Consider the following 20,988-nt stretch of genomic DNA (forward strand, 5'->3'; position numbering starts at 1 on the left):
TTGCTTGGTTTGCTCATTAATTGTTTTTACAAATGGATAAATGTTTGTATATACTGTATGTTATTTTTTTATCTACAGTATCACTAGTTGTTTTAAAACTAACACTGTCCTAACTAGATAAAGATTTGAAAGATTTTTTTTTGCTATGTATAGATATAGATTGCATAGAACATAGTGGGGTTGATTTACTAAAGACAAACAGAATGTGCACTTTCCAAAGTGCAGTTGCTCTCTGCAAGAGCAGTTGTTCCAGAGCTTAGTAAATGCACAGAATCTCTGCTAACTTCCATCATCCAATCATGTGCAAGCAAAAAATTTGATTTTTTAATTATTTTCCTTGCATGTGATTTACTAAGCTCTGCAACAACTGCACTTGTAGAGTGCAAAGTCTATTTAGCTTTAGTAAATCATCCCCCAAATGTCTTGGTTGTCTTAAAGCCAAACTCTAGGGATGATATATTTTGCATAGTTATACTGGGCTAGCTTGGTCCAATGTAAGTACTGATATGTGATACCTAATAAACCCATGTGGAAGCTGTAAACCACTGTAGTAGCCTGAGCTGCTACAGTGATGACCATAAGCATCCAGGGTACTGTGCTGAGCATGTGCTCTTTTGCATTGTAACCACAGAGAATTACTTGCTCAGCGTAGCCACCATTCATAGAATGTCTTGCATTTTTTTATTAATGTATGCAAAGCATTTTCTGATTGGACTAGGCAGAGATTGTGATGTCATCACCCCTCTTCTTCATCTCATCCAATCAGAAAACTCTTTGCAGTTATTGAGAAAAATGCCAGGCATTCTCTGTATGGCAGCAATGTAAAGCAAGCAATCTCCTGTGGTTACTATGCAGAACCACTTAGCATGGTACCTTGAAAACTGCAGTCATCACTTTAAAATCTAGGGCTACTACAATGACTAATACACTGCTCAAAAAAATTCAAGGAACACTTTGAAAATACATCGGATTTCAATGGGGAAAAATATCATGCTGGATATCTATACTGATATGGACTGAGTAATGTGTTAGGAATGTAAGGATGCCCCATTGTTTGATGGAAATGAAAATTATCAACCTATAGAGGACTTAATTCAAAAACACCCCGAAAATCAAAGTGAAAAATGAGGCAGCAGGCTAGTCCAAATTTAATTGCAGCAACTCAAAATGGTACTCAGTAGTTTGTATGGCCCACACGTGCTTGTATGCATGTATGGCAATGTCAGGGCATGCTCCTGAGACACCAGATGGTGTCCTGGAGTATTTCCTCCCAGATCCGGACCAGGGCATCAGGAACCCAGGACCCACTGCACCAGAGTAGTGTCTGACAATGGGTCTAAGGATTTCATCTCGATACCTAATTACAGTCAGGGTGCCATTGTCTAGCCTGTAGAGGTCTGTTCATCCCTCCATGGATATGCCTCCCCAGACCATCACTGACTCACCACCAAAACAGTCATGCTGAACGATGTTACAGGCAGCAGAACATTCTCCACGGCTTCTCCAGACCCTTTCACGTCTGTCACATGTGCTCAGGGTGAACCTGCTCTCATTTGTGAAAAGCACAGGGCACCAGTGGCAGACCTGACAGTTCTGGTGTTCAATGGCAAATGCCAATCGAGCTGTATGGTGCCCAGTAGAGGACTCTCATGAAGTCTGTTTCTGATTGTTTGGTCAGAGACATTCACATCAGTGGCCTGCTGGAGGTCATTTTGTAGGGCTCTGGCAGTGCTCATATTGTTCCTCCTTGCACAAAAGAGCAGATACCTGTTCTGCTGATAGGTTAAGGACCTTGTACGACCCTGCCCAGCTCTTCTAGAGTAACTGCCTGTCTTCTGGAATCTCCTCCATGCTCTTGAGACTGTGCTGGGAAACACAGCAAATCTTCTGGCAATGGCACGTATTGAACTGCCATCCTGGAGGAGTTGGACGGCCTGCATAACCTCTGTAGGGTCCAGGTCTCATCTCATGCTACCAGTAGTGACCCTAGCCAAATGCAAAAAAAAAAAAGTCAGAAAAGATGAGTTGGGAAAAAAATGTCAGTAGCCTTCACCTGTAAAACCATTCCTGTTTTGGGTATCATCTCATTGTTGCCCATCCAGTGAACCTGTTGTTTATTTAATTGACACCAAAGCAGCTGAAACTGATTAATAACCCCCTCTACTACTTAACTGACTAGATCAATATCCCAGGAGTTTTTTTGACTTGATGCTATGCTCTGATTAAAAAGTGTTCCTTTAATTTTTGTTGCACAGTGTAATTTCCATACAGGCTGATTACAAATGCATACTTACATTGGACCAAACTAGCCCACTGTAATTATGCAGAATATTATGCATCACTATTGCAATGTGTTATGCTAAATACATTATCGTATCTTATCTTCCCAGAAGGATAGCACCATGTTTATTGAAGCATCATTTAAATTCAGCTTATATTTTCTGAATTAAATGTATTACCTAGGTATCAAAATCATGTAAATCCTGATGTATGTGCAGTAAGCTTAATGTTCTGGTCTGTGTATACAAATATCACTTACAGATCAGTCACATAATGGAGTGTCTTATCTTGGGAAATTGCATTATTACAGTCACTAGAGGCAAAGAGGTGAAGAAATGCTTCCCCCATGCCCGCAGCATGCTGATGACATCACTTTCTTAGATAACACTTCTCAGCCTAGGCATTGTTGCAGTATTTGCCTGGAGCTCAAGAAAAGTGTTTTAATGATAAAAGGTTCAGATTTTGTTGAAAAATTATAATATTATACTGGTCTTGCATATTGTAATATTTCAGGAATTTCTTGATAAAGACTTGTAAAGGTACTTGATAACTCCAGGGTAAGTGGTTTTAATGTGATTGTGAGTTATCATTGAGGCCAATGTTCAATATTTTTGGTGAGAGATGCAGAAATGGAAAGAGGCATTAAAAGATAAAAGAGGACAAAAGGTTACATACTCAGATCTACAAGGAACCAGCAACCAAGATGGGGTGTTTGTCAAAGTGGAGTAAAAAAAAAAAAGCTTGGATGAATGGTCATTATGTTATAAAGTTCCAGATATTCTATTCTTAAGTAGTTAATCATACTTAAAAGGAAAATAATTGCTAATAATTACTTAATGCCTCTCATTTCCTGCTCTTTCTATTTGAAGCACAACTTGCTAGTTACACACTTTGCCCTAATTACTTGTGCAGTACTACCCCAAGAAATTGTGTTTTAAACTTGTTCAGTTTATTTTACAACCTTGTAACCCTTTGTGCAATAAAGGCATAACGTATGGTGTGGGTGGCCTGCTCACAAATATTAAACAGACATACAGCTCCCAAACAAATATGTAAAGGTGAATATTTGCAGCGCCAAAACAAAGTAACATACAATGCAAAATGAAAATAAAGATATAACCAAACACTCACAAGTGTCTCTATGTGTGATGTACAAACAATAATGTGAAAAAGTAATCAAAAAAGTCCACAAAATAATTCTGAATAATAAAGCCCTTCCATGTAAGTACTCAAAATCAATCCTCTACCACCAGATCCAAATTGAAATAAAAACTTCCTATGTGTGAGCACTACCACCACCGAATGCAATAAACACTCACCAGAATGTAATGCTAGCCTTTGTGTAGTAAACAAGGGTGTCATAAAAATAAAATCTCTCCACTGTTTAGTCCTTGTGACCTCTCAGGCATTTCCTCTCATCCAGGTATGGGCAACAATCCACGCTATAGCAATAAAGCTCACAAGAGTTGTGGCTATAGTGTAGTAATTTATTAAACTAATGCACACAGTAAAAAATTTTCATGGAACACAATACAGTAAAAATATAGAGCCTGTAACCCTTTGTGATCCTGCGTGGTGACATGCCAACACATACTCATAAACACTATTCCATTGGAATGGAGCCACCTATTGTAAAAACCATATATGCTCTAAAGTTGTATTGTAATAAAACATATATTTTGACTTGTATTAAAAGAGAATACATGGTAATTTCTTTGTATGCACAGTTTTAGGAATGCTTTGTTCATGTCACGAGCTATACTACGCAAAATGACTAATGTAAATATAGCTAATGAATACTTATATCATGCTTATATTTTGTAGAAAGGAATGAAAATTGCAGAATTTGTATAGTGATATTAAAAAAAATGTTAGATGTTACTATCGTTAGCAGCAAATTTATATAATGTAATTTTTTTTTCTTCAGTTTTGCCTCCCGTACTGTATACAATTCACAGAGAATGTTCTTGAACACTTAAAAACACATTGGGGGTTATTTACTTGATAAACTCCCATGGCTTTAAGTACCATCTCTATGCTGATGACACACAAATCTATCTTTCTACCCCTCACCTCATCCCTTCAGTCTCCTCTCGCATCACTAACCTACTAAGTGACATATCAGCATGGATGTCACTCCACTTTCTCAAACTCAATCTTTCCAAAACTGAGCTCTTAGTATTCCCTCCAGCCCGTACCCCCTCCCCTGACTTCTCCATCAAGATCAATAACACAATCATCTGTCCCTCCCCTCATGCCAGGGTACTAGGTGTAATCCTAGACTCCCATCTGTCCTTTCAGCCCCAAATCCAATCACTGTCCAAATCTTGTAGACTTCACCTTCACAACATCTCCAAGATACGCCCGTTCCTAACCTCGGAAACCACTAAGCAACTTATTCCACATGTTCTGCAGTGGGCCCCCTTCTTGCCATCCTGGGTAGAGTTGCCTTCAAGCCAAACCTGAACATTCTAGCTGCATACAACACATTTTTGTAGTGTACACTATACATATATTTTGTGAATAAATAACATTTCTAATCATATGGATGAAATCACAAGAGTCCCCCATTACATCAGAGTCCACAGAGTTTCCCCTTTACGTCAGAATCCATAGAGTTTCCCTTTCACATCTGAATCTGCAGTTTCCCTTTCACAACAGAATCTGCAGAGTTTCCCCTTTAGATCTGAATCCACAGAGTTCCCCTTTACAACGGAACTCGCAGAGATCCCTTACACTGTGAGGGGTGACTCTGCAGACTGATGTATAGGGAGAACTCTGGGGACTCTAATTTAAGTAAGGAAAACTGAGAACACTGATGCAAGGAGGGAATTCTGATGTAAGAAGGAACGCTGCAGACTCTGGTGTAAGGGGGATGCTGATATAATGGGATCATTGGTAACCAGACCCCCCACTTACATCAAAGTACCCAGCATTCCTCTTTAATCAGTGTTCCTTAAGCACCCCCTACATCAGAGTCTGCAGTGCCCCCCACCATCAGAGTCTGCAGAGCCTCCCCCATCATCAGAGTCTGCAGAGCCTCTCCCAACATTGGATTCTGCAGAGCCACCCACTATCAGAGTCCGCAGAGTCCCCCACTATTAGAGTTTGCAGAGCCCCCCACCATCAGAGTCCACAAAGCTCCCAATATCAGAGTCTGCAGAGTCCCCCACCATCAGAGCATGCAGAACCCCCACATCAGAGTCTGTAAGGGACTGTAAGGGAGATCTCTGTAGACTCTGGAATGTAAAGGGAAACTCTGATTTAAGGGGGTGCTCTGTTGTAAGGGGAAATGCTGTGGACTCTGGTGTAAAGGGGAACTCAGATGTAAGGGGGTGTCTGCCCACCAAAGCCCCCCTTACATCAGAGTCCATAGAGCTTCCCTTACTGTACATCAGAGTACCTTTTACATTATTGTACTGGGAGGCACGAGAGGGGGACTTCACTCTCAGTGGATGAATGGATCGGCTGTCGGCACCTGTACCCTTCCTGCTGCTCAGCTTCAAACTCCCCTGGCTCTGCTCCTCCTCCCTCTCCTTCTGTGTCTGCCCCTCACGCTTCCCACCCCCACATCTCCTTCTCTGAGACACTGCCAGGGAGGGTGAGCTGGAGGTAGGCAGGGGCAGACACAGAAGGAGAGGGCAGGAGGAGAGGAGCAGAGCCGGCTCCCTCTCTCTCTTCTTCTTTCCATGCAGGGGGAGGGAGGAGGCAGAACTGTCACTGCTGACTCTGTTCTGCCTGTGAGATAAAGAAACGCTCACCTCAGAGCCCTGCAGCCAGCAACACCGTGGCCCTGGGGAGACGTAATCTGGGCACTTGGGCCCCCCACAGTGACAGAACTCTAGGGCCGGATTGCAAGTGCAACTTTTGCAACCCTGGTAGTTCCGCCACTACCCACAAACATATTTGTATTCTGTATTGCTGGCCAACACTCTACCCTCAATAGTGAAGTCTGTTAAAGGATTATTTTTCCCTAGCTACAAAATGTTATGATTGGAAACATTGCACTGCAGATTCCACAGTTTTAACCAAATTCAAAAGATGTATTTGCCAAATATACAGTTTAGTTTCCCTGTAAAGGAAAAGTGTATTTAAAATACATGTATCCTTTTTTAGGGTCAGACACTCTCTCCCAACACACCAATCCCAAGTGTACGGCTGGGCATAGATGAGTAGAAAATTGTTAAAAAATGTGTTCAAAAATTTGATAAAGATCTGTCAAATGAATATCCAATAACGCCATCATTGATATGAATATTGTCATTCATGCACAATGCAAAAGGTACATTTTTGCTGACCGATTACAGAATAATGCTCATGCTCACTACGATTTCCATGTAATTCTTGATCGATTCTGCTAATCAAGCTTTGAAAATCTGTCGCTCATACGTAAAAATTACAACACGACTGTCTGTTTTTTTGTTATAAATCTTTGCATTACGAGAATCGATAACATTTAGAAAGTTGAACGATCTGGTTTTTCTAATGAAATTTTGAAGCTTTACTCTATCCTTTTCCCCTTTGTTTTTATCCTTTTGTCTTTGTTGTACATCCAGCTTTTCATCTCCATTCATTTCTATGAAAATTTGTACACCACGTGTCCTTATTAGTACTGCTCCACAATATGAGAAATTAATATTTTCTAACAAATTTTAACAAAACGCTCAACTTCATATTGCTTAGCTGCTGCATACTCATATACATATTGTAAAGTATCTTCATTGAAATGCAATTGTTTTCTGTGATTTTGGTGGCCCCCGAAAAAATAGAAAGTGTAAGCAGAAAATCGAGTTGCTATCACAGAACAGGCAATAATGAAGTGATTATTAATTAACCAGGGTGTTTTGGGAACTGAATGAGAAAAGAGGGAGAAAAAGACTACCATGCAAGCTGTAATTAAAATTGAGCATTGTACTCTTGTATCAAATGATGATTTATGAGTCTTGTTAATTATCATACTTTTTTTTAACAGGCCCAGTGGGAAGGGCTCACCGGACGAATCGTGTTTAACAAAACCAGTGGGCTACGAACAGATTTTGATCTAGATATCATCAGCCTGAAAGAAGTTGGTCTTGAAAAGGTATGTATACATTTAACTAAATTCTTTGTATATATTTCTTACCTTGTTCTGTGGTTATGAAACCTCTTTAGATAGCCTTTATTTCAAGGTCACTAAGAACTCATTGACACCATTATTTATAAAAGGTCAGTAAAACAGATGGTAATAGCATATTAATAATTACATAATTTTTCTCTTAATTAAGCCATTATGTTTCATTTCAGTTTCATGAATATATTCAGGAACGCTGTACATTATAGAAGATAACCTTACAGAAAAACTATGTATAATGAACTGTTAATACGTTAGTGGAAAAATGGGCCAAAGAAAACTAAAGCTAAAGTAAGGATGTTGCTCATAACAGCCAGTCTGACGTCCTATTTTAGTAGAGAATGGAAGAGAAAATTTGACTAGCTGAAAATGGCAGCTTCTCCACTTTTCTAGCTTTTGTCTAGCTTTTTTTGCTCTGCTTTTCATAAATCAGCCTTTGTTTTTAGTAACACTCTTCAAAGTGGCTTTAAGCCTAAAAACAAAAATATATTTTATTGCAACTTACTAATTGTTAGATATGTTTTATGCTTTTCTGCCTTTATTTTCCACTGGTGATCCAGACAGTAAATACAGTATGTAATTTTTCAGCTTCCATTACCAGAATATGTCCAGCAAGAGTGGCACCTAAAGGAATTATATATATATATATATATATATATATATATATATATATTTTTTTTTTTTTTTTTTTTTTTTTCCCTCTGTGGGTTTAACTAGATGGATTTTTTTTCAACCAAACTAACTATGTAACTATATATACTTTCTAGTAATTAGTGCAACTCCAAATAGCAACTTCCGAAAAGTTTCTGTAAACATATTATGCATAAGGATACAACATAAATAAGATTTTCAAGTGACAACAGTTTGGTTAAGCCCCCCAAAAAAAATTCTTAAAGCGTGTTTAAAAAAAATATATATATATGCTGTACATCCCAACTATATGTGCAGATTTCTGCACATTTTATTTTTTTAAAGGGGACTTCACCCAAAAGGTGAAGTTCCACTCTTCCTCCTCCTCTTCTTACCCCTCCCCTCCCCAACACTTTTAGGTTATATTCTTTTATGGGGGCAGTCAGTGGGACCATTCAAAAAGGCTGTGGGACCATTCACAAAGCACAATACAGTTTGTGAATACACAGTGGGAAGCCAGCTATCCACAGTTAACATGACAATGCCAGGGACCAGAAGACAAGTGAATAAATGGCCTGGGTGAGTATAGTGATTGATCCTGGGACAAGTGAGTGTCTGTTTTTTAAAAGTCAGTAGCTACAGTATTTGTAGCTGCTGACTTTTAATTTTTGCAGAACTGAATGAAACTCCACTTTAAGGGCCCTCAAACATTAAAAAACACCTGTTAATCTGCCAGAAATACGTGCAGTTCTTAAATTCTATTTGGGCTGACAACACACTGGGGTGGATTTACTAAAGACAATAGTGCAGTTATTTTTCTCAGTTTATTAAATGTGGTAAAGCTCTGCTGATTTTCATCCTCCAATCATGTGCAAGCAAACATTATGTTTTTTTTTCCTTGAACATGATTGGGCATTCCTCGCAAAGTAAAGCTTTACCACATTCATTAAACTCTAGAGAAAATGAGTTGCAAAGTGCACAGTCTATTTGACTTTAGTAATTCCATCCAACTGAGTGGTGATAGCCCTGCCCCTTTTTCATTTGCTAAACTACTCAAACCCTCCCACTTTTTAATCTCTAGAACAAAAAGACCAATCACTCTGTAGTCCCAAGATAAAAATTAGAAGGGTTAATTGTTTTCCTCCTTGAGATAACATAGGAAGTGTGCACAAACCGCAGGACTGGTCTAAATTTCTGCCATGTTCAATGGGCATTTTTTTTTCACTTCTCAATTGGTTTTCACAAAACACTTTCAGTGTTATAAATGGTAATGGGCCAAAGGACGCAAATAAGAGGAGTACCTTGTTAGGATTTGCATGCACTTTATTTATTTTATATATTTATTATGGGTACTTATATAGCACCATCAATTTACACTGTGCTTTCCATATTAATTATACATTCACTTCAGTCCCTGCCCTCAAGGAGCTTACAGGTTCCATTCATACATACACATACTAGTGGCAATTTAGACAGGGGCCAATTAACCTACCAGCAAGTCATTGGAGTGTGGGAGGACAGGAGTACCCAGTGGAAACCCACACATGCAGTTTACCCACTTGCGCTCTGGAAGATTTGCCCCCCTTCCTGACCAGGCCATTTTTTGCGAGACTGTGCTGCTTTACTTTAACTGACAATTGCACGGTCATGCAACAACATTTGTGTCACTTTTTCGCCACAAATATAGCTTTCTTTCGGTAGTATTTGATCACCTCTGCATTTTTTTATTTTTTGCATAAACAAAAAAAGACTGACAATATTTTTGACTTTTTTGCTATAAAACATATCCAAGAAAAAAATTTAAAAAAAATCTAATTTCATCATAAATTTAGGCCAAAATATTTTCTGCTACATGTCTTTGCTAAATGAAAATCCCAATACGTGTATATTGTTTGTTTTACATGAAAGTTATAGCGTTTACAAAAGGCGGTATATATACTGGAATTTTTATTTATTTTATTTTTTATACAGCAATGGCGGCGATCAGTGACTTATAGTGGGACTGCGGCGGGCATTCTGACACTGGGTGGGAACTGACCCAGTAAGAAAAAGCACAGACACTGTACTAATGATACTGAGTAGGAAGGGGTTAACATCTGGGGCGATCAAAGGGTTAGGGAGTGATTAGATTGTGTACTGTGTTGTGTTTTACTATAGATATCTGCTGCTTTCTATCTCTTTGCTGTGCAGAGAGATAGAAAGCAGCACGTCCATTCTGACAGGAGAGAGACCCGTGTTGTTTATACACAGATCTTTCCCCTCTCAGCTTTGCTGATGATCACCGGCCGGGACTCGGTGATTGATATCCTCAGCAGCACGGGTTGGCGGCACATACACAGATGCGTGCACCCTACCTGGAAATGCAAAATCATGTATATTTACGTGATTTTGCACAGTGCAGCCACTCTGTAGCAGTACATCTGCTATGGGATGGCGGGAAAACGGTTAACATAAACCTGTTAATACTTATCAATAAGCAATAGGTCACAATTTCAATAATCTATTGTAGAAAGGAGTGAAGCAGTCACCATACAAGTAGGACCCAACAGAACCATATCATATTCTGATGGTGACATCAGAGATGTCTTTAGCATTTTATGCAATACCAAAGATGTACTGCATAGCATTTACAAACTCCAAGTACAGAATAGATCAGTGCAGCCAGCTGTTCCAGAACCAGAGGCTTCAGAACATCTCAATCACCTGCTAATCCAGGCACCATTTACAAAGGTCTTGTAAGAATAATCAATGCCTTAGAAGATATGTATATTATAGTGTAGAAGGGAGATGGTTAAATATTCCCTTTCAAGGAAATTAATTCCTGGAACTCTTCTCTTATTCATTTACAATGATTTTAACCACTTCACTGTAAAGGCAATTACATAATGTTTGGTTTATATTAAAAGTACCTCATTCATTAATATATCTATAAGAGGTGTGCATGTGACATTTTTGGGTGAGTTTTCTTTTTTTAGAGAGGAAGTACAAGGTTTTAGCCCCAAGGGAAAGAACTAGTAATGTTTATTGAATTCATTTACATGTTGATTGAATGGAAATTACTATTTTCTGTAGCAGCTGAGGACCACGAATAGCTGATCATAATGAAACGGTATGTTTTTGCTAAAAAGCTGTATTTAGCACAACAAAATATTTAACATTCACAATTCTGCATCAGAATACTGTTAATAAAGGGGTGCTTTAATGTAATTGGAACGCAAACTACAAATGTAAAGGAGAATTACATAGTGAAGTTGATTTTGAAAAGGTAAATAGACTATGGTGATTATCTACTAAATCTGGAGCATGCAAAATCAGGTGCATTTCCGCATAGAAACCACTCAGCTTCCAGGTTTTATTGCCAACGCTTAATTGAACAAGCTGAGATTAGAAGCTGATTGGCTACCATGCACAGCTGCACCAGATTCTGAGTGAATCAGTTTTAGTAAATCTCCCCATGTGCTGTTTGCAAGTGCAATTGCACTCATTTTGCCATACTTAATGAATGAAATTAGGTTCTGCTGATTTCCATTATCCAATCATATGCAAGCAAAAATACATTTTTTTTTTTTAATTTTCCTTCACCTAATTGGGTATTCTGTACAAAGTGAAGCTTCACCACATTCCCCAAGCTCTTAGAAAAATGAGTGCAACTGCACTTGCAAAAGTGCACAGTCTATTTGCCTTTAGTAAATGAACTCCAATGTGTCTCAGCTAAACAGAAACTGGGTGTAATCATTGTATTATTGGTGTAACGCACAGTTCAATTAATATTTTTTTTCTAGTTTATCTAAAACAGCAATTGTTATCTTTCTAGACTTTTAGAACTTAATTTAGGAGTAACAACTCCTCTAGATCATGGCATATTACAGTATTACCTTTCATAAAAATAAAAATAGAAAATGGAAGAATTCTGTATCTACCCTGAAATTCCTGGTTCCACATCTAACAGCTACACCTGTATGTCAGCCTATAACATGCTAGGGCCCACTAGGCCATTAAAACAGTTTCTCCCACTGAACATGGCTCCAACTCCAAACAGCCACCTTGGTTCCCTAGGAGAGCTCATGCTCCAGCCATTATAGGATCCTGCTTCTGGCAGAATTATTTAACTTCTGGTTTTAAAATGAAGTGATATTTTCCTCAAATCTGTGTGTTATTACTAAAGTAGAATGTTGGCACTGTCTTAGGAAAGCCTTCTTTCTCCTACACTTCCTTCTAACAAACAGCAATAGATTGCATGCCAGTCATATTAATGTTAACCATTGTATTTCTACTTAGGAATTAATACCTTTAGGCTGGGTTTACACTTGAATGTAGCAGCAACTTGCATTCCCACTTGCTTTTTTTTTGTCTTTGCATGTTTTGTTTTGTTTTAGTTCGTTGTGCCTGGGGCACCTTATTCACTTGAATGGGCTGCTTTGCATGTGACAAATGCCGCAAAGAAGCTCCAAAACTTGTTTTGGAGCCAAGCATGGCGCCTTTCTTCCACTTTGGTGCTTTTGCAGTGCGTTCACCAAGTGACAAAAATGCATGGCTAATGCTCGCCTGCTACCTGCACTTGGAGTGCCAACTAACATTTAATGGCACCGCAAGCATGGCATGCTTTTGCAGCATTTCTGAAACTTGTGGCAAAACATGGGTTTTCTGTGTGCTTTGTCGCATGTTTCTACAATGCCAAGTGTGAATGGAGTCTTACAGTTGAGTTTCTAAAATGCCGAGTATGAATGGAGCCTTACAGTTGAGTTTCTAAAATGCCAAGTATGAATGGAGCCTTACAGTTGAGTTTCTAAAACGCCAAGTATGAATGGAGCCTTAAAATTGAGTTTCTAAAATGCCAAGTATGAATGGAGCCTTAAAGTTGAGTTTCTAAAATGCCAAGTATGAATGGAGCCTTAAAATTGAGTTTCTAAAACGCCAAGTATGAATGGAGCTTAAAGTTGAGTTTCTAAAACGCCAAGTATGAATGGAGCCTTAAAATTGAGTTTCTAAAACGCCAAGTATGAATGGAGCCTTAAAGTTGAGTTTCTAAAATGCCAAGTATGAATGGCGCCTTAAAATTGAGTTTCTAAAACGCCAAGTGTAAATGGGGCCTTAAAGTTGAGTTTCTAAATGCCAGGTGTGAATGGGGCCTTAAAGTTGAGTTTCTAAAACGCGAAGTGTGAATGGAGCCTTAAAGTTGAGTTTCTAAAACGCTAAGTGTGAATGGGGCCTTAACGCTGAGTTTCTAAAATGCCAAGTGTGAATGGAGCCTTAAAGTTGAACTGCAATCCCATATAAAGAAATATCAATTAATGCAGTTTTGCATTCATTATAAAAATCATTGAAGTTACTTTTAAGTACAACAAGCTTATTACTCCAGTTTTCCTTGAGTTAGTTTGATATCAGTCTTCCATAATCCTCTGCACAGCAGCACTCAGAGTTGATGGAAAGCTAGCATTGATAGCAAATGATCAAATCTTAAAGTAGTTGTAAACCCTTACATATACCCAATAAAGTGAATGGCCTTAGGCCTCACGCAGAGATTAAACAAATCCTCCTACATAAGTTGTATCTGTTTATCTGCGAACATGTTTCACCTACATTAATTCAGAGTGCAGAATGTACACAGCTCTGAAAAGCAGGGGTCGGGGAGCTAAAGTTACATCAGTTAGAAGAGCATTGAGAGCTGATTAGTGGGAAGGGATACCCCTCTTCACACAGCTCCCAGGAACAGAGATGAAGTGTTGAATCTTCTGGAGGTCCCTCCCCTGTCATAATTTTTCTCTTGGTGTCAGGAAAACTTGTTAGAAGTGATTCATGCTGATAGCAGGGGAATGAGGCAGCAGATATAAATGACACTTAGTGCTCAGGATTGAGACAAGTACATACTATAGAGGGATATGTTTTGTTCATGTTTCATGTCTGAGTTTACAACTACTTTAATTGAACAAGCTGAAGTTAGAAGCTGATTGGCTACCATGCAGAGCTGCACAAAATTTCACTCTCCAGTTTTAGTAAATCAACCACCTTGTGTACATTTCTTTTTTTTTTGCATCTAGTGCTTCATTAACCACTTCCCGCCCACCTACCCGCAATGTACTGCAGCAGCTACAGGCAAAACGATGTACCCATATGTCACTTTGGCTGTACTAACACAGGGGAATACTGCGCTCCCGAGTGGGCGCACAGCATTCCCCCCTTTCAACTGATGTGTCCAGTAAGTAAAGCTGTTATGAATCAATCTCATTCATAAAAGCTCTGCTCCTCTTTCTAGTGAGCTGTGATTGGCCCACAGCTGTCACATAATACATGGGGCCAATCACTGCGCCATGTGCCATGTGACCAGCTCCAGCCAATCACAGATCATTATGTCAAAACTTAACTCATTCATGACAGTTCCTGAATAAGTTGGGTTCACGACAGCAAGCTTTGGATTGCAGGAGAAATGATCTTCATTTCTCCTGCAAAGCAAAGTGTAAAAGAAAAAAAATCCATGATCACACCCCCTCCACAGTAGTACAATGTTACTATGGTAACATTGTACTATTCTGATAAAAGTATAAAAAACAGATAATTAAAAAGTTACAAATACCATACTGAGAATGGAAAAAAAAAATGTAAGTTTTTTTTTTTTTACTACTTGCCAACCGCTTACCCGCATTTTTCAGGTGAGCAGCAGCTCTTGGCGAAGCCACATAATCTTGCATCACTTCCTATTTTGGGGTGTGAATGCACCTGCACCCTCCTCTGCCTCCCCCCACCCGTTGATTCAGGGAGAGAAGAGTGAACACGACACCAAGTAAAAGCACTACATTTTTACACACACACGTTAGAGTAGCACATTTAACCCTTTGATCATCCCTATTAACCCTTTGATCACCCCATCACCCAACTAGTGCCATTAGTACAGTGTCAGTATATAAAATGTTCCCCACCCAGCCAGGGTCAGCTAATGTTAGATTGCCCGCACATTATCACACTCACGATATAGGCCACTGATCACTGCCATTACCAGTATAGTGTTTGTACAGATCAAGATATTGAACATGAATAGAACTATACTAGTGCCTCCTTTGTATAGTGTCCCAAAAATGCAGAGTTAGCAGGATCGGCCCCATTCGCTGCCAGCACTAGTGTTTAGACCCTCAGCTGTTTTTCACGGAAGATTTGTATCAATTGATTGTGGACCAAGGTAATTTATACACACAACAATACATCACCGCCCACCCAAATTCAGCTCTTGCCAGCCAATTCACATGGAAACCTATTGCAGTTTCTGAATTTAAAACTCTTTTGGGCCTAACCCTCAACATGGGCATTACAAAAAAGAATGAATTGCGGTCATATTGATCCACACAGCTAAATCATTGTCTGTCCATGTTCTTTGCTATTACATATATGCCCAACATGGACCAGCAATGTACTGCTACTTCGCAGGACTTTGAGCGGTTATATCAGGATGATGCCTGCAGCTACAGGCATCATCCTGGTATAATTTTTTCAGCTGGCAGTCAGCTTTCTTGTAAAAGCAATCCTAGTGGCCAATTAGCTGCTGAATTTGTTTTATGAGCAGCAGGTAGGGACACCCCCCTCCTGCTGCCTTCCACACTTTTCTTTGGCTCTCCTGTCTGACAAGGGAATCCGAGAATGCAGCTGGCAGTTCCGCTGGCTGACCACAGAGCTAGTCAGAGAACAGAAAAGCTCCAATCATCTCTATAGTCTAAGAAATCGGAAGCTACGAGCATTTAATCACTTCAGTTTCACAGGATATAAACAACACCTTTTGTAAATTGGGAAAGCATCTGATCACTCTGATTTTGGTGAGATTAGATAATGTAAGGGCAGAGGAGATATCTAGAGTCTGATAGACCCTAGATTTCTCAAAAAAGAACTTATGACAATGCCCATTGAAGTTATAGGGGATATTTGCATTCCCTGTGTTAGCATTAAAAGTGATAAAACAAAAAATGAAAGGCACAGTGTAAAAAAAATTTGCCCCCATGCACAAGATTTGACCTTGTGCCGGCATGTAAACACCATGCACCATGCATGTGAGGTATCACCGTGAGCGTCATATCGAGGGAAATAATTCTAGCATTAGACCTCCTGTGCAAATATAAATTGATGACCTGTAAATGCTTTTAAAGCATCGCCTATCGATAATAAAAATGTATGTACTTTGTTGCCATTTCACGAGCATGCGCAATTTTAAAGCATGTAATTTTTTATATCTATTTACTCAGTGTAACATCATCTTATAAATTTTATCAAACAATTGGGCAATATATTGTGTTTTTGTGCATTAAAATTCTAAAAAGTGTATTTATCCCAAAAGATTTGCTTTTGAAAAATCACTGTGCAAATACCGATTTCTTCTCTATGGCCTCTGCTTTTAAAAAAAATATAATGTTTGGGGGTTGAAAGTAATTTTCTAGCAAAAAAACAGTTTTTTCATGGGAACAAAAAGTGTCAGAAAAGGCTTGGTCTTCAGGAGTGGGTGATGTGTGGCATAAGCTTCTAATGTTGGCCCTGAAATGCCAGGATAGTAGAAGCAACCCCTCCAAATGACCCTGTTTTGGAAAGTAGAAACTCCAAGGTATTTGCTACGAGGCATGGTGAGTGTTTTGCAGATCTCATTTGTTGCCACATGTTATTGGAAAATGATGAAAGAAAGCAAAAAATTTATTTTTTTTATTTCTTTTTCAAAAACCTGTGACAAAAATTATATCTGTAAAATACTCACCATGCCTCATCAAATTCCTTGGGGTGCCTACTTTCCAAAAAGGGGTCATTTGGGGGGGTGTACTATCCTGGCATTTTAGAGCCTCCGAAACTGTGATTGGTAGTGGGGAAGTGATATGAGGAAATATGCCCTTTCAAAGCCTGTAGGTGGTTATTGGATTTTGGGGGCTTGTATGTAACTAGGCTGCCAAAAAGTCTCTCACATGTGGTATCCCCATACTCGGAAGAAGTGTGTTTTGGGGGTTTATTCCACATATACCCATGGCATGCATGAGCAATATATCATTAAAGTAACAACTTTGTGTAAAAAAGAAAAAAAATTGTCATATTCAAAAAATTTGTGGCAAAAAATAAAAGGTTCCATGGACTCAACATGCTTCTCTGTAAAATCCTTTGGGTGTCTACTTTCCAAAAAGTGGTCCTTTGGGGGGGGGGGTGTATTGTACTGCCCTGACATTTTAGTACCTCAAGAAGGTGATAGGCAGTTAGGAAAGTTTTGTAAATTCCAATATACAGTACATACCATAGTTTGTAGATGCTATAACTTTCACACAAACCAATTAATATGCATGTATTGAGATTTTTTTTTTACCAAAGACATATAGCAGAATACATTTTAGACTAAATGTATGACTAACCTTGAGTTCATTGGATATTTTTTATAACCAGAAGTGAAAAATATTGTATTTTTTCAAAATTTTTGGTCTTTTTTTGTTTATAGCGCAAAAAATAAAAACCACAGAGGCGATCAAATACCATTAAAAAAAAGCTCTATTTGTGTGGAAAAAAAGGACATACATTTTGTTTGGGTACAGCATTGCACGACCGTGTAATTACCAGTTGAAATAGCACAGCGCCAAACAACAAAAAATGGCCTGGTCAGGAAGGGGGGGGGGGGGGTAAATCCTCTGGACGGCGAGTGGTTAAAATCTTTTTTTGTGTCTGAAATAATTAACTGAGTATTTTTTTCACACCACTCTTGTTTGTTGATTATTTACTTAGAACTACAATATACATGGAAAGTGATTAATTACGGTGAAGTGAGACTGTATCTCAAATCTCTTAAATCGTGTTCTTGGCTATTTTTGGAACCCGTGGTGCTTATCTTACAAGCCACAAAGTCACTTCCCAGACTTTACTTCCAGTCTTTCATGTGAGACTGCAGATTAAAGATGTGGTTTCACAGCTTGAGAGCAACGGGCCTGAGCTCGGCGAGAGGCAGATGCGCGTCTTAGTGTTTGGAGTGCTGATTTATTGAATGCTTGTGACAGAGCAGTCTTTTACATCGAAAAGTCTGATATCCCATGGTGCTCCCTGTCCACAGGCTACTATGCTCACCTCGGGCCTTAAGGCGAGAAGTCATTTGCAATTGATTTTTCTTGATGTTGCCAGCTTTTAATGAAATGTGTAGTATCTGTAGGGACAAAAAGAAAGAGAATTGTCTTTCTCTAGGTTTTGCATGCATGGCTAACCTTTCTGTAGAAGATGTCCCTGAGTTCCTCATCTTATTAGGGGAGCTGTCACTGGTTCCTTTCTCTTATATAGCATCATAAATCATGGTTTGAGGATGGACCAATCAAATCTCTCAGTTCTGACTTGCTAAACCTCCTTCTACTTTCACTAACAGAGTCATCCCCCGAGCAATGGTTCAACTCATTTTAAGTAGAAACTCTTTCTAGCAAATTATCATTCTTTATATAATGTTTGGCCAGGTAATCTTTCTAGAGACTTCCATAGGCCTATTTCGATCTGTTTTTCATCAAAACATAAATGAAAGTCAGAGAAGTTTATTTAATAACAGAAAGCAAATAACAAAGATGAGCAACTAATTTCATTTTAGCAGCTTAGTATAGGCACACTAATAAAAGCTGATCTATGATTGGTTGCTGTAGGTCACTACAAAACATTGTTATTAAATAAAGCCCTGGGGGTTTTCTTGTTATAATAATCTTTATAGCTGACTGCATTTCTGGTTTCTAGGGACACACAAAGCAGGCGAGTGTATATACTGAAAACGGCAGTAAATGTATGTTTTGCCATGCAGCCATTTCTAATTTTTTGTATTGACAAAAATAACAAGCTCTGAGATTCTGTACAATACAACATATCCCTGGAATTTAGGGGAAATTGGCACTGACAGCATGTTAAAGAAAAAGTAATATGACCTACGTTTATTGTCTCTGTAGACATCATTTCTCCCTGTCAGATTATACTGTCTTCCCTGTCCTGGTTGGTTATTATTACTCTGGTGCTTAGGTCTGCTGTTTTTTTCAACAATTCTATCCTTTTAATCTACATTTGGAGTCAACATGAGCATTTCTGGTATCTGTGGTAAAGATCAGTATCTATATCCTTCAGTCAATAGGTAATCCCACAGAAGTGGGGATCCTCTTCTATGCAGACTTTAGTTTAACCCTTGTGTCAATTCCAGAATTTAGGAAGACTGGGATTCCAGAAGATGAATACTTAATCAAATAAAGCAAGCAGATGCGTAAAAACCAAAAGGATGTGCACACACATAAGCATGCATTGTGTCTTGTGAACAGTGGATAGAAAAAACAAAGAAAAAGGTTTTTAACGTTCTTGTTTGCACTTGTGTCGCCATCTGAAGTGTGATCCACAGTGGTACAATTTAGAGGTCATTTGACAGGCGGTGAGGAGGCAATATGTTGCCCCCAAAACCCACACCCATCACCACTCAACTCCACTCCTGTGTGCATTGCATGTAGCTGGGACACGGCCCCATTAATTTGAAGTACCTCACACCGAACATGACAGTAGAGATGCATTTTTCTGTACACCCCTATCCTCTCCCTAAAGAGGTAGTAAAGTTTAAAAAAAAAAAAATTGGACCTCCAAGTGGTGTAACTTATAATGTGTTAGTATACACCACATAAAGTATACACCACCACAGTCTTCCTTCCAGTCCATGCTGTTACCACTATCAGCACTTCTATCTTCACCTGGTCTTCATTCCAGTTTTATGAACTCCAGGTGTTTGAATGCCTGAGTAGAGATGACCTTTCTTCTAGGCATGCCATCCATTCAAAATGCAGTGCACATGCGCTGGTGACATCACTGGCCACTACAAATGTAAATATCTCCTAAACAGTACATGTTTAGTATATATTTACTGTAAATACAGGTAAGGCTTACTTGTAGCCAGAGCCGGAGCTACAACTAGGCAAACTAGGCAGCCGCCTAGGGCACAGCCATGGCCAATGGTTTCCCTAGTGCAGAGTTCCAGTGAACCTCAGGCATGTACTGACTGCGTGAGCTTGGCTCTTCTATTCTGGTCACTTTGAGCCTCATTCAGTGCCAGCTGTTCACGAAACACATTCACCGCAAACACTGCCAAGCCTCCGACCTGAGCTCCACGCTGACACGTATCCTCACCGTAATATTTGATAGCACCTCACTTCTGTAATGTACCGCCTGCAGTGCACCTTCCACACACAGCACAGTCCGGACCCTGCCCCGCCCATTTACAGAGCTCCCTGAGACCTACCCCACCCATTTACTGACAGCAGCTGATACAAAGTAACTTTTTTGAAAATGTCAGCGAGCTGGGGGGGGGGGAGTCAGAGACTGGAGGGACACGTGTGCCATGGAGGATGGAGAACTACAAGTCCCAGCAATCCCCATTAAGCTTTTCTGGGAAACATATTTAATCTGCCATATATTACGAATATATATATTATTATTTAAATATATTGTAATTAATATGAATATATATTTGTATAATGATTTATAGAATGTTATATTGCATATATATATATATATATATATATTTATTTATAGAAATGACAGGTAATGGTCGCCATGCGGTTAGTACTTTTGCCTGGCAGTGCTGGGACTTTGGATTAAATCTTACACAATATGCTGAGCCTTCAGCCCTGATGTAAGCAGTGGGCTGGCTTTTGGAAGGAGTTATGCAAATCTCAAATTGATGGGTGGATGTCAGTCTGGAGGAGTGGGCGTTCTTAGGCTGTATAGGTAAAGCCGACATGTGATGCTGAGCATCCATGATTGAAAAGACAGGTTTTTAAATTTTTTGAAGTTTCATTTTTTTTTGGGGGGGGGGGGTGCAAGTAGCTGGTCTTGCCTAGGGTACAAAATAGTCTAGCACCAGCCCTGCCTGTAGCTACAAATCATAAGGCAGACTTTACTACAACTTTATGGATGAGTGGTTTGAGGCCTGAAAAAATCAGCTCAGCCATGTGTAAATAAGGCCTTAACCACCTCCC

At 39.2% G+C, this 20,988-nt stretch overlaps 1 protein-coding gene across 1 annotated transcript in view; it reads left to right on the forward strand.

Annotated features, from left to right (window-relative positions):
- GRIK3 (glutamate ionotropic receptor kainate type subunit 3) overlaps positions 1 to 20,988 on the forward strand; it is a 708,422-nt gene that overhangs the window by 434,173 nt on the left and 253,261 nt on the right. Inside the window, exon 8 of the mRNA XM_089688809.1 lies at positions 7,253 to 7,360. Coding sequence (XP_089544935.1) covers positions 7,253 to 7,360 — 108 coding nt within the window. The remainder of the gene's footprint in view (positions 1 to 7,252; positions 7,361 to 20,988) is intronic.

This window comes from Staurois parvus, unplaced genomic scaffold (assembly GCF_062004578.1).
Source record: "Staurois parvus isolate SC_StPar_1 unplaced genomic scaffold, SC_StPar_1.0 ptg000454l, whole genome shotgun sequence".
Lineage (NCBI taxonomy): Eukaryota > Metazoa > Chordata > Amphibia > Anura > Ranidae > Staurois > Staurois parvus.